Source organism: Notolepis coatsorum, assembly GCF_963971535.1.
Source record: "Notolepis coatsorum genome assembly, chromosome: 12".
NCBI classification, from domain to species: Eukaryota; Metazoa; Chordata; class Actinopteri; order Aulopiformes; family Paralepididae; genus Notolepis; species Notolepis coatsorum.
This window is the reverse complement of record NC_140176.1, coordinates 69,702,219-69,714,689: the sequence shown is the minus strand read 5'-3', so window position 1 is coordinate 69,714,689 and position 12,471 is coordinate 69,702,219. Positions and strand designations below refer to the sequence as shown.

General features: G+C 47.3%; 1 protein-coding gene across 1 annotated transcript in view; it reads left to right on the top strand.

Annotated features, from left to right (window-relative positions):
• mbtps2 (membrane-bound transcription factor peptidase, site 2) overlaps nucleotides 1–12,471 on the top strand; it is a 60,298-nt gene that overhangs the window by 27,503 nt on the left and 20,324 nt on the right. Inside the window, exon 8 of the mRNA XM_084326014.1 lies at nucleotides 225–331. Within this exon, the coding sequence (XP_084182140.1) occupies nucleotides 225–331 (107 nt within the window). The remainder of the gene's footprint in view (nucleotides 1–224; nucleotides 332–12,471) is intronic.

Genomic DNA, 12,471 nt, shown 5'->3' with positions numbered 1-12,471 from the left:
CTCTGTCTCTCCCTTTCATTCTCTCTCTGTCTCTGTGTCTATCTCTCTCTCTCTCTGTATGTGTCCCCCTCTGTGTGTCTCTCTCTGCCTCTGTCTCTGCCTCTCGCTCCCTCTCTGTCTCTCTCTTTCTCTGTCTCTGTGTGTGTGTGTGTCTGTCTCTCTTTCTCTGTCTCTGTGTGTGTGTCTGTCTCTCTTTCTCTGTCTCTTCATGTCTCTCTCCCTAGCATATAAACGCTTAGATGGCACTATGGACTGCTGCAGTAACATCAGCCTGACAGACCTGTGTTTCTCCTACACCCAACCACAGCACAGGAGCAGCAAGGAGAAAGAGGTGACACACACACACACACACACACACACACACACACACACACACACACACACACACACACACACACACACACACACAGGAGAATAATTCCAAACCAAATGTTTTTTTTATATTTGTTCCCTTGTATTTCCTAGTTGCATTATTTATTATCCACTCATTCAGTCTTTCCCATTCATACAGTGCATACCGTGAAACTTAAAGCAGAGTCCCAGTTAAATGCTCAGTATCTTTTACTGGCCGGGTGTGGCAACAAGTTTAGACAAAAAAAACGAGATGAATTGTTTTTGTGGTTACCGCGGCTGTGCAGTTTTGTTTTCATGTTTATTATCATTTGCATCATGATTCAATGCTGAGGGAAACGTGGGGAATGTAGCAGCAAGACATTTTCTCCTCTCTGTCTCTCTCTCTCTCTCTTTCTCTTTCTCTCTCTCTCTCTCTCTCTCTCTCTCTCTCTCCACAATACAAAATAAATCGATCTAACATACACATACAGCGATCATCCATGATTTTAACACTGCTCTTCATCATCACAACACAGTGCTTGTCAATTCATGATGTTAACTACAAAAATACTGCCCGCCTGTAGCACTTTAACTCTAAACTCTTCTTTCTTCTCCATTTCTCATACAAGTATGTGAGGTTGGTGCTACAATGAGAACGCCATCTCCCGGAGCGAGATCACATGAATGATTAATAATTTATGATATAATCCGATGGCCTAATTCCTATACAGCTAATATTGATACTGGTTTAAATAACCAATTTGATAGTATTTCCCATCTTTGCGGAACAAGAGTTTGGGGGCGAAAGGAATTAAAGGCCCGTCCCATACTGTATAGACTAGTTGTGTTCAATGACTGAAGCAAATAAAAGCCCATGCTATTAATTGATGTTTTACGGTACTACACAGGGTACTTTGTAATGTTGCTCGCTGAGGGATCTGGAGAAGTTTGTTTGTAGAGGGCGCAGCAATTCGGTGGGGCGTCGTCATAAGTCTAATTTGGCACGAGCTGAGCAGAAAAACAAGCCTGAGATGCCTCTGCTGGAGGCGTGTACGGGGAGTATCGTTCAAAAGCCTGTTGAACTTGGAACCCATCAAATTTCAACCAATGGCCCTTGTCAGTGCAGTTTTCCCACCCTTGTTAACTTCCAGCGATGTTTACAGTCCTCTAATTAGTTGTTTCACAGCAGCAACTAGACTTGTACGATTGGCAGTTTGAAGCATATGGGCAAATACTGTAGTAGTTATATTTTTCTTTATATAATATACTACTATTTATATTTATATATATAAAAAAAATTCAACCCAGCCTTACCTTTTGCCTGACATTGACTGCCTATCCATCAATATAGCCAGTCTGCCACCGTTGAAAGCCTATGGAGATGTTTACCTTCTTTGCAGGGCTATAACTTTTAAAATTGTATTGCTATATTGACATTACTATGGCCCATTCAACATCGATTATCTATCGTTCCGGATGTGGGAACGTTATATTTCTTCATTCATACTTTGTTGTGTTAATACCGTCTTGAATATAAGTATGTTTATAAGCTTTTCTGCTGTAATTCCAAAAACGCTAGTTATAGGCCCAAACGCATATGATAGATTATCTATTGCCGTTTCTTTCCTATACACGCTATATTAAAAATTCAAATGTATATGATTGGTATACATTATGCTTCATCATGTGTGGAGGAAAGGGCCGTGGGTCGTCTATAATTCCTTTATCGTCAGTAACGGCTTTATGTAGTATGGGTTGATATATTGATCAGACTGTTTGCAAACAAAGAAACACACAATCGGGCTGAAAATAATGTTACTGTCCGTTCGCCGTTCGCCGATGAGACTGGAAGAAAAAGATCCCATTTAGTTGACGCCGATCGTCTAGATCAATTTCCGGTTTGTATGGCGCAATAAACGCCGAAATCATATCGATTATTGCGTTATGGAAGCGATCCAAATGCACGCCAGTGTTTGTCTGTAGTCCCGTAGCAAGATATTACTGCCGGAAGGGATTTCCTCTACGCACCGATCACAACTTCCGGTTTTGAGAGTGTAACTCGCCCGACCATCCACCAGGCGGCGGTATTGAGGCGTTGCAATCTCATTCAGGGTCCTGCTGCAGCTCCGGAGGTTGGCTGGATGAATTATGAATGCCATGGCGAAAAAATGAAATATTGATTTAAAAAACGGCGTACAACGTTGTTGGCGTTCAACGCATGGCGGGCAATAACGACTTTCGCCGTTCTTGGCGCTGGATGTGTTAAAGCAGCAAGCCTTTGTCGAATTTTTACATTGACATTTTAATAGCGATAAATAATTATGAAAGAAATGTTGAAGGCTTGGTACTGTATAATTGCCTTGAAAGGATGAGGCCTTCAAAAAGACCAAAACCTACATATCTTCTGCTAATGAGTATGGTCCCATCCAGCCAACACTAGATTATAGCTCGTATCCAGAAGTCACCATAGAACTCCATTGTGGTCCTCTTAAAAAAGCTCTTAAAAACAAGTCAGAGCTGTACTGTTGCTTTGGTGAGCATAATTCATCATCGATCATCATCATCATCATCATCATCAATGATGAACATTGTATTTTTTCCTGGAACTACTTCACATTGCCGTATTATACCGACCAAAACAACAGTCCCAAGCTCTGTGACTTGTTTTTGACGGTTTTTGGACAACAATGGAGTTCTATGACTTCCAGATGTGAGCTATAATCTGGCGTTGGCTAGAAGGACTACATGTTAGTAGGAGAAATGCAGTGTAGGCTATGTTGACATCCTTATCCTTTTAAAAAACAACTAGACCTTCACAATAGAGTTTGGTAGCCTCTATGTGGTCATACGTGTGTCTCTGCTTATGATTTGGTGACAGTTCTGCTGGATTTCTTTATGTTTTTTTTAAACCGCATACATTTACAGCTTCTCGTTAGCAGTTGTAGTTGGTAAACAAATTTGTAGTATAGTATAGTAACATCCTCTTGGCGAGGGAACGCTACCGGTACACAGGAAATCTAGCTTTAACCCTTTCACTACCATACTACTTTAACCCTTTCACTGCTACACGACAAAGGGTTAACCCTACTGTATTTAGATAGTAAAGGGTTAACCTTCTGTAGTGTGGTAGTGAAAGGGTTAACATAGAGAAACTGTACCACTTACGGTACAATATTGGATCTCTGCATAGAGGCCTCTGGTCTGGTGTAATTTATTTTAAAGCAGTACTGTGTAGGTTTATATAGATTATTATTTTAGTATTTTACATTCACGCCTCAAGTGCTTATATAAGTAAAGCAATGTAATAAAAATAAAAATAAAAAATTACATAAATTAGGGCTGCAACAACTAGGGATGTTCGATATTGGCTTTTTTACCGATATTGTCCAACTCTTAATTTCCAATACCGATATATGCAGGGTTCCCCCCCCCAAAAAAACCCAACATTATGCATACTTTTCACAATAAATTAAATAAGAATTTGTTCTTACTTGCTTGCCTGTGTAAATAAAGGTTAAATAAATGTAAAAAAATTTAAATTAAAAATCTTTTTTAAAAACCGATACCGATAATTTCCGATATATTAATGCCAATATCGGCCGATAATATCGGACATCCCTAGCAACAACTAATCGACAACTAATCAATTATAAAAATAATCTGCAACTATTTTTCTAATTGATTAGTTGGGTTATGCTTGGACCTCCATGGCCTGTTGTTGAACCCATTTCATAACAAGTCAAAGGCAAGCCAACTCAATCAGCGCCAGAGGGCGCTGTGTAATGTGTGGTTAAAAGGCCAGCGTTCTCAAGTATAGGAATACGTGGCGGTGTTTGCAGGGCTATAACTATATTATATATTATACCGTAATTCCTCTTAATAGTGACCTGGGCTTGTATTTCCTTAAACTGTAGCGGGTACCAGGCTTTTATTAGGAGGAGGCATGTATAAGAGAGAGGCCTATATTTCAAATGTTCAAACGGATCATAATGAATAAATCAACATTTTGTGTCAGTTTGAACCCAGTAAAATGTACTGGGTTCATTTATTGAAACCAAGTACTGTATGAAATAGTAAACAGTGCAATTACAGGTGGTCACTGGTCATTTCAACGTTTTCAAAGTGAAATCAAGTAACTTTACCTTAGCAGCTTAGTATGCAGCTCAGTATATTAGTAACCCGGCTTGTATTAGGAGGTCGGCTTATAATTGCTTAGCTCAAGAGCGCACCCGGCCATTAATAGAGACCCGGTTTGTAATTGAATACCGGTCACTATTAGAGGAATTACGGTAGCTATGGATACAATACTATTGCCCATTTGACATAGAGTATCTATCGTTCAATATGTGAAAAAGAAATAATTTCTTCATCCATACATTCCCGTTTTATACCCTGGTGAATATAAATATGGTTTTAGGGTAATTCATGGGAGGCTGGTAATAGCCCCCAACGTGTATTATACTAAATGCATTGGCATTCCGTCCCTACACACGCTACAATAAAAAAATCAAATGCATATGATGGGTATTATGTTCCATCATGAATGCATGAAAGGGTGGGGGGGTCGTTTTTTGATGCTCTTATCGTCACCAACGGAATATGTAACTGAGGGGTACAATTCCCTGACTGTATTACTAGATATGATACTTACTACCACTACTTTTGTACTTAATATTCGGCCACCCAGTACACGGCATAAATATATTATCATGAACACTCTCACGTAGATGAAACGGATCCAACACAAATGTACGAATTAGAAACAGGTCTTTATTTCTACACAGCGATGGTGTGTAGAATAAGCACTTAATCACTTAATTACATTTATGAATTGAAATAGTATGCACTTTTATGGCAAGGAGTATTCGTCGGTATATCAATAGAGAATGTCCAATCTCTGAAGGCGCAGGTGGTAAATATACGACCTGGAATAGTTAAGGAATAACAGCAATGATACTTTAATGATTATAAGACTGGATACACTAAGGGGGGGGTTAATCCGGTCGCTTGTAAGCCGACAGGAGTAGGAGGGGGGGGGGGGGTAGAATCCGGCTGCCTCGTCCGGCCAAGGGTATCCCAGGTGAACCCACTGTAGTGCCGTTCAATGCGCCGGCGATCCTTGGACCACAGATGAAAGCAGGTGGACTCTTTGTGGGCCGGCTCTCTCCGGTCCACGGGGGAGAGACGTGAAGCGACCTCGTCTTGCAGAGCGTCTCCTCACCTTGCGTCCTCTCCAGGGGGGGGGGTTCCAACACACGGCAGTGTCGGGGGTCTTTATCCATGGAATAATCAAAGTATCCAAAGCATAATCCGTGCCTGGGAAGGCGGGCTGTCGTCGGTAGAATAATCCGGTATACAGGTCCACTCGCTCGTCGGCTCTGGGGCTCCTCGGGTGCAGCTTCACATAGGGTCAACCACCCTGGGTAAGCAGCCAGTTCTCTGCCCGAAACGATGGGGTACTGACTACGGTAGTATTCTCACCGCACGAAGCACTATATATTAACAGACTATTATTAGCTTAATAGACTACGTCCAACTCGACGATATAGTGCCAAATATGACTATTCAAATATTAATATACACGATGTCTCAATACCGATGGTAGGCGAACTTGGCCTTACTCCCACACGTGGCGTCGCGGGGAGGCTTTACGTCTGTGACTCTATTGGAGGGTAAGAAACTGGACTGAAAAGAAAGTCCTACTTTAGTAGCGCAGTATATATACGCACTATGAACAAATAGTCCCATTAGTGGTGCGGTAGCCAAATTCCTACGCGGAACTAGGACTTGTTCGTACATGTCGAGCGGTACGTTTGAACTGGGTCTGAGGGGTATGGCAGCCTGGCACCAAGGTCTCGACCAATAGTAGAATGGAGGCTATTATGGGATGTTCAGTAGGCTAGAATGGATATTCAATGCATATTGTACAAGGAATATACAAGGGATATCAGGGAATATTAGAGAATATACAAATACAATTAAATATATATATATAAATAAATATATATATTCGGTTTAATCTGGCCCTTCACAACAGCCACCCCCTGAATAGGTCCCAGACCTAATCAGTTAAACAGAGACAGATTAATCGCGTTGTCTATTTACACATAAGGGTTTGCTGTAGGGGTCAGTCAACTTCACAAAGTCATAGGGTTGTAGGGTCATGGTCATCATCGATTGTGTCTGGGAGTCGAGGCAGTTCTATGAGCCTTGCCACGGGACGGGTGTAAGTGCGACCCTGGACGAGCACTTCAGCTGCTCGGACCTTGCCGTCGGCACCGGTGATCACTTTGCTTACGCGGCCGGCCGGCCACATAGCTCTGGGCAGTGATTGATCAATAATCATGACGACTGTTCCTTCTGTCAAATTGTCTCTCTCCTTTACCCACTTCTGGCGGGTCTGTAGAGACGGTAGGTAGTGCAGTAGGAAACTGTTCCAAAACTTGTCGGCTAATACTTGGCTGTACCTCCACATTCGTCGGCCGTTCGCTTCTTCAGGCCGGTACATTGTCTGTGGTAATGCAGGATCTAGCCGCCCCATCAGGAGTGTGTTGGGGGTAACTGGGTCGATATCCGCCACATCACTGGAGACATATCCGAGGGGCTTCGAGTTAAGTACTCCCTCAATCTCCGTGAGGACTGTCATTAGGACTTCTTCCGCCACAGTCTGGGCCCCAAGTACTGCGTACAGGGCTGTCTTTATGGAGCGCACTTCTCGTTCCCAAGTGCCACCGAAGTGGGGTGCGTTTGGGGGGTTGAATTGGAAATCAACCTGTGCTGGAGCGAGGTGGGTCTTAAGTTCTGGGCCCATAGCTTGGAAGCTCTCTCTCAGCTCTCTTTCGCCGCCTTTGAAGTTTGTCCCATGATCGGACAATAGGGTAGACGGTCTTCCTTTCCGTGATGTGAATCTACGGAAGGCCATAAGGAACGAGTCTCTCTGGGCTCGCTGCAGTAGAAGCAATTCTGCTTCCTCGTAGTTAGCTGCTGACATATCAGCGGGGGACTTGCACTCCGGGTGGTACCGCAGGAATGTTCTTTGTTGTGCACTCTCTATGGACGTGCAATCGTCTATGTTAGGGTCGGTGGAGGCTACGGTGCTCAATCCACAGAACACAGACTTCTTAATTTCCACCTCCTCTGGACTTGCTTCCCTCGGGATAGGCATGGGCCACTGTCCTTCCGGGAGTCTTAGGAATGCGGGGCCGTCACTGTAGACATTGCGACGGGTGAGGTCATCCAGGGGCATCCCCCGGGTGATGACGTCAGCTGGGTTCTGTTTTGTATCAACGTAGCGCCACTCTGTTTCTCCGGTTAACTCTTCGGTTAAGTCTTGAATCTCGGTGACTCTGACTCCCACGAAGACTTTGTACTTGCATGAGTCCGATTTGATCCAGGCGAGTACCGTCGTGGAATCTGACCACAGGATTGTTCTAGACACCGGTATGGTGAGCTCACGTTGGATGAGCGTGGCTAGGTGCGCTCCGGCTAGGGCTGCGCAGAGCTCTAGACGTGGGATAGATTGTTGCTTGCGTGGGGCTATTCTCGAGCGGGCGAGGACAAATGCTGTGTAGATCTCTCCCCCCTGGTCTTGGGCCCGCAAGTAGGCTACTGATCCGTATGCGACCTCTGAGGCGTCACTGAAGACGTGTAAGTCCATTTTACATGTCTCTGGCCTCACCGTGGGTGGGAAGTAGCTTCGGCGCATATTAACGCCTGGGAGTGAGTGGAGCTCCATCTCCCACTCTCTCCAGGTGGATGCAAGGTGTGCGGGAATGGGGTCGTCCCAGCCCTGGTCCTTGTCCCACAATGCTCGTACAATCATTTTTGCCCTGGTGGTGTACGGTAGAATACATCCTAGTGGGTCATATTGTCGGGCGAGTGTTGTGTACACACTCCGTCTGGTGGTCGGCGCCGCCGCCGGCCTTCCCTGCTCCGTAGTCAGGGGCTTGTGTCTGTAGTGAAGCGAATCTGTTTTGAATCGCCACACCAATCCCAGGGTCATCTCCTGGGCTTCTCCCGGGATTGTAGCCATCCAGGTCTCGCTGCTGGCTGCCTTGTCCTCGGAGGAGAGGCTGCGCAGTACTTGCGGATCGCTGCTGGCCCACTGCCTGAGATCAAAGCCGCCTTTGATCAATGAGGCGCGGAGTTTAATCAGGAGAGCCTCAGCTTCTTCCTGGGTTGAAAGGCTTTGTAGACAGTTGTCTACGTAGAAGCTGTTCTTTACGCTGTGTCGGACCTCTTCGTCCGCTGCTGGGTCCTCTGCTACATGTTTCTGTAGTGCAAATGTCGCACAGCAGGGGCTGCACGTCGTTCCGAAGGGGAGGACTTCCCATTGGTAGATGGCTGGGTGCTCATCTCTTGGCTTCTCTCTCCATAGGAACCGTAACAGGGGCTTGTCCGCCTCTACTAATCTCACCTGCAGGAACATTCCTTTAATGTCCCCGCTGATGGCCACCTTTTCCTGGCGGAAGCGGAGTAGAACGCCGAGTAGGGAGGGGCCGAGTGTGGGACCGGGCAGTAACTCTTTATTCAGATTTTGGGATCCGATCTGGTAGCTGCAGTTAAATACTATGCGGTCTTTACCGTTGTGATGGACCTTGTGGTGGGGCACGTACCACGATTCAGTGGTCTGGTCAGCCTCTTTAATGTCCATCTTTGTGACGTGTCCCGCTGTGATGAGCTTCTCAATCTCAGCGCGGTATACACTCTCTTGGGCGGGGTTCTTGGCTAAGCGCCGCTCCGTGTTCAGCAGGTACCGTTCTGTGGCGTCTGTCTTGGCGTGGAAAGTAGGCATTCCTTCTCGCCGCAGGAGTGGCGTGGCGTATCTCAACACGCCGTGGACCGGGACTCTCTCGGTCCCTGTCTCGAGGAGGTGAATGGCGTAAATGTCATCTTTAGAGCGAATGTCTTTCTTTCCGTTCTTAAAGGGCATTTGTTCCAAGGTCCATAGCCGCTCTACGTGTTGCAGGAGTGCGGTTTCTCCCTCTGTGACTCGGGAGTGGAGACATCTAGTGGCTGTACTTCGGTTGAGAGATTTGGCGAGCGGGCCTTGGAGAGTCCATCCCAAACGGGTCTCGACTGCTGCAGGGCAGCCTCGGGGTCCGGTATGAACCCGGTCTATCGGGACAATGAGGTCTGCATGGTCGGAGCCTATCAACAGGGTCGGCATAGCATTGTCTATGAGCGGGATCGGTAACTTGCGCAGATGTGCATATTTCTCCATCAGCTTGGCGACGGGGTATGTGTACCGCGACAGTCCTATTTCTTGGCTGGTGAAAGCGTCTGCAATCTGGTACCGTCGCTCAGGCTGGCCGCTTGCTGCGATAGAGAATGAGACATTCTCGCCCTTTATCGTCTTCAAATCTCGTCTTATTGTCCGAATTGTCATTTGGGTTTCGCTTCCCCGCAGCCCTAGCTGGGCCGCAGCGGAGGCGAGCAGCAGGGTCTTCTCTGACCCGTCATCGAGGACGGCGTAAGTGTCCAGGACTTTATTCTGGTAGCTTAGTGTCACACGCACTACTTTTAGGAGTACTCGGGCTCCACTGCTGCTGGCGGGATCGATGTACATGACGCTCGCTTTGCGGCTGGATGGTGCAGGTGAAGGGCGCCGTCTGTTACTGTCGTGAAGTATGTCCAGATGGGCTCCATCGCACTTGGTGCACCTTTTCTTTAAGCGGCATTCGGCTGCCATGTGTGAGTGCGCACAGCGAAAACAGCGCTTGTTGGACTTTATCCATTGACCTGCTTCCTCCGCGTTCAGCTTGGGGAAGGAGTCACATTGCGCTAGCCAGTGTTCTTTCTCACAGTAGGGGCACACTATCTTCCACTTCTCCGTTCTGGAGGGGGTACTGTGGCTCCTGCTGCTCGGTACTGACTCCGATTGGTGCATCACAGTCACCGATCTTCTTCCATCATTTAGTCGTCTGGTTCCTTCTCTGGAGCCAGGGGTGCTCCGTCCGAATGTATCTAGCCGTAGGCTGCTGACTTCTCTCGCCAGGAAGTCTGCTAGATCGAGGAGGTTCGGTTCGGGGCCATTCGGGTCTCTGTGGTCCCTCTGCCGCCTAAAGCGCTCCTGACGAGCGGGCGGCAGCTTCTCCAGGATCCTTTCCACATTTGAGTTGGCGTAAAGTTCATGCCTCCCCTTCTCTCTTTGCGCTCCCAACATCCCTACCAGGGACTGCACTCTGATGGACAGGTCGTCCAGTGCTCGATTGTCTATTGCTGGGGGTAAGCGGTCGATGTGTCGGATCTCCTGGATCACGTAATCCCATATGCGCCCATACCTCTGGTCCAATGCTACCAGCGCTGCTGTGTATGGGGTGGTGGAAGTCGCGTAGGCGAGCGCTATATTATGTGCGCGGGGTACCTTTAAGTGCTTCAGTAGGATGGCGTATTTGTGGCGTTCATCCAATACATCCACCAACATGGTCTCCAGACACATGCGGAGTTCTGTATACTGGGCCCGGTTCTCTTGGGTGAAGTCGGGTACCATAGGCGTGCCAATGTATGACGCTGACTGTGGATACATCGGCGAGCGTTGGGGGAGAGGCCTCCTAGGCGAGTCTCCTCCCGCTCCTTGGTATGGGCTGGTACCGGCAGTGTACCATGGCCCGCTTGTCCAGGTGCTGTTCCTCGGTGCGGGTCGTGCGTCGTGCTCACCCGTGTATAGAGTCGGGGGTCTGTAGCGCAGCTCCGCGGGAGTATAGCCTGGGCTGTACCGGACCTCCTGGTCCGGTAGAGTACTGTGCTGTCTTCGGGCGTGGTTCTCCTCCTCTTCCTCTTCGTCTTCAGTTAGGTCATCCAGTGCTTGTAGTCTCTGGTTTAGCCTCTCCACAGGATATGCTGCTCCTTCCCGGTTGCTAGGTCTCGCTTGGACCGGTGGGGGGAGGTGGTCTGTGGGGGGTATAGACCTCGTCTGTTGGTCAAGTTCAGGGTTGTTTACTCGGCTAGGGGATGCCGCCCTGGAGGTGTGTCTAGACGAGTTCCTGGAGCCTCTGGCGGAGGGAGAGGGTGTTGTCCGTCTGATCAGCTGTTCTATTAGTTGCGACTGCTGTCTGTCGCGCGCTGCGTCCCGTTGAGCACCGGCTCGTTCTCGGGCCACATTCTCTTCCATCTGAATGCGTCTTATTTCTAGACGTATCTGCTCGTGTTCGCTTCGCTGCTGGATCTGCAGTCGGTCGCGTTCAGCAGCGGCGTTCAGGCTGATGAGGAAGGCCTGCTGTAGGGTCCTCTCTGCCTCGCTGGGAGAAGGCGGTTGTATAGGGGAGCCTTCCCTCGGGGTACTCCTTGCGGAGCCTTGGAGCTCTATCTCCACGGTGCTCTCCCCGTCTTCTTCCGTGCCGAGTTCTCTCTCGGTAGCGTTGTATTCCTCCCGGGACTCATCGGGGACTACTTCTTCAGTACTGGCGGGGTGTGAAGTCATGTCTGGTTCCCACTGGTCCCCACCGTGAACTTGGTCAGTTACATTAGAGCCTATAGGGGCCTCTATGGTCGGGGTAGTCTGGGCGTTGGGGTTAGACATACTTTTACTTTCTAGTTTTACCGCGTTTACTGTTAGTAGAAGACTAGGTTGTTGACTGACAGCGTAAGCCTCTAAGTACTGAGGGAGCCGTCGTTCGCGCTGCGGGCGTTGGTTAGGAGGATCGTTTCGTGGAGTTCATCATAGGCCATTTCAATATTAATAACACTATATTAATATTACACTAATTACCCTCCGGCTCGAAGGACCAAATTGTAACTGAGGGGTACAATTCCCTGACTGTATTACTAGATATGATACTTACTACCACTACCTTTGTACTTAATATTCGGCCACCCAGTACACGGCATAAATATATTATCATGAACACTCTCACGTAGATGAAACGGATCCAACACAAATGTACGAATTAGAAACAGGTCTTTATTTCTACACAGCGATGGTGTGTAGAATAAGCACTTAATCACTTAATTACATTTATGAATTGAAATAGTATGCACTTTTATGGCAAGGAGTATTCGTCGGTATATCAATAGAGAATGTCCAATCTCTGAAGGCGCAGGTGGTAAATATACGACCTGGAATAGTTAAGGAATAACAGCAATGATACTTTAATGATTATAAGACTGGATACACTAAGGGGGGGGTTAATCCGGTCG